General features: G+C 71.8%; 1 protein-coding gene across 1 annotated transcript in view; it reads right to left on the bottom strand.

Annotated features, from left to right (window-relative positions):
* CAMSAP3 (calmodulin regulated spectrin associated protein family member 3) overlaps positions 1 to 1,063 on the bottom strand; it is a 23,181-nt gene extending 22,118 nt beyond the window's left edge. The window contains 1 exon segment of the mRNA XM_007460597.1: positions 916 to 1,063. Within this exon segment, the coding sequence (XP_007460659.1) occupies positions 916 to 1,063 (148 nt within the window).
* Positions 1,064 to 1,193: the final 130 nt, after the last annotated feature.

The raw sequence follows: 1,193 nt of genomic DNA, 5'->3' as shown, positions 1-1,193 counted from the left end.
AAGAGACTGGGAGAAAGACAGGCTCAGGCGGAACCAGGAGACGGACAGCTGTCACCAAGACCCACACCCAGAACAGGTTGATCTGGGAAGGCCACTGAAGGTATGATGGGCTGTGCTCAGCTGGTGCCAAGACCAGTGGGCAGGACCAGTGGGAGGGCAGCGCGTCCCCCCAGAAGGCCCAGACCTTAATTAACTCGTCTTCCCCATGGCCAGGCCCTGACTCTCAGCTCTGGCATGGGGCCATTACTGAGCCTTCCCTGGGCCGCAAATCCTAGGGACCCATTTGCATCCTCCCCGGTGGGGTGGCCTGAGTTCTTCACACACGTGAACCGGGGGGAGGAAGTGGGAGAAGGCCCTGCACCTGGGCCCCCACCCCCGGCGATCTTGGAAAAGCCATTTCCCTTCTGCTGGGCTCGCCCGCCTCCTAAGCAAAATGGGGCAATAAGTCACAGCTGCCAGCCGCCGGCCGGGGCCGTGGAGGCGAAACAGGGGCTTCCCGCTCCCCTCACCGCCCGCAGAGCAGGCAGGGCCGACGCGGGGTGTGCGTCCGGGCTGGACGGGGGCGGGGGTCCTCGCGGGCGCACGATGTGAGTGTGTAAAGGGGGGAAGGGCAGCCAGGCGAGGCCCGCAGTGGGAGACAACGCTCGGCCCGCAGACCCTGCCCGGGTCACCTGGGGTCCGGGACGCCCGGGTCCCGGCGCGGAGCTGGGCCGCCGGCCCCACCCCCACCGCGCTCCCGCAGCCGGCCGGGCAAAGTCCACCGCCTGGGCCGAGCAGGAAGCCCAGAGGCCCGGCGCGCAGGGGCCAGGGCCCGGGGACCCCCGGCGACCGGCGCTATTGTTCCCACGGCCCCGGCCTCCCCGGCGCGGCGCCCCGCCCCCCGCACCTGCCGCCCCCTCTCCCCCGGCCTGGTACCTGCGCCCCCGAACGCGGCCCGCAGCACCCACGCCAGGCTGGCCGCCGCCTTGGCCCGCGAGAAATCGTACTGGTCCAGCGATTTGATCTCGGGCACAAGGAAGGTCCTCCGCAGCGGCCCGGGCCCGGGGGGCGCCGCCTCCACCATGGCGGCGCCGGGGCTGCGGGCACCGGCTCCGCGCTCGCTCGGGATGAGCTGGGCTGGGCTGCGCCGCGTTAGCACCCTGGCCGGGCCCGCCGTCACCACCACCGTCACCGCCGAGGCCGCAGGCGAGCCA

The sequence above is a fragment of the Lipotes vexillifer genome, unplaced genomic scaffold, assembly GCF_000442215.2.
Source record: "Lipotes vexillifer unplaced genomic scaffold, Lipotes_vexillifer_v1.1 scaffold1011, whole genome shotgun sequence".
In the NCBI taxonomy this organism is placed as follows: Eukaryota; Metazoa; Chordata; class Mammalia; order Artiodactyla; family Lipotidae; genus Lipotes; species Lipotes vexillifer.
The sequence above is the reverse complement of the archived record's forward strand: the minus strand, read 5'-3'. Positions and strand labels throughout refer to the sequence as shown.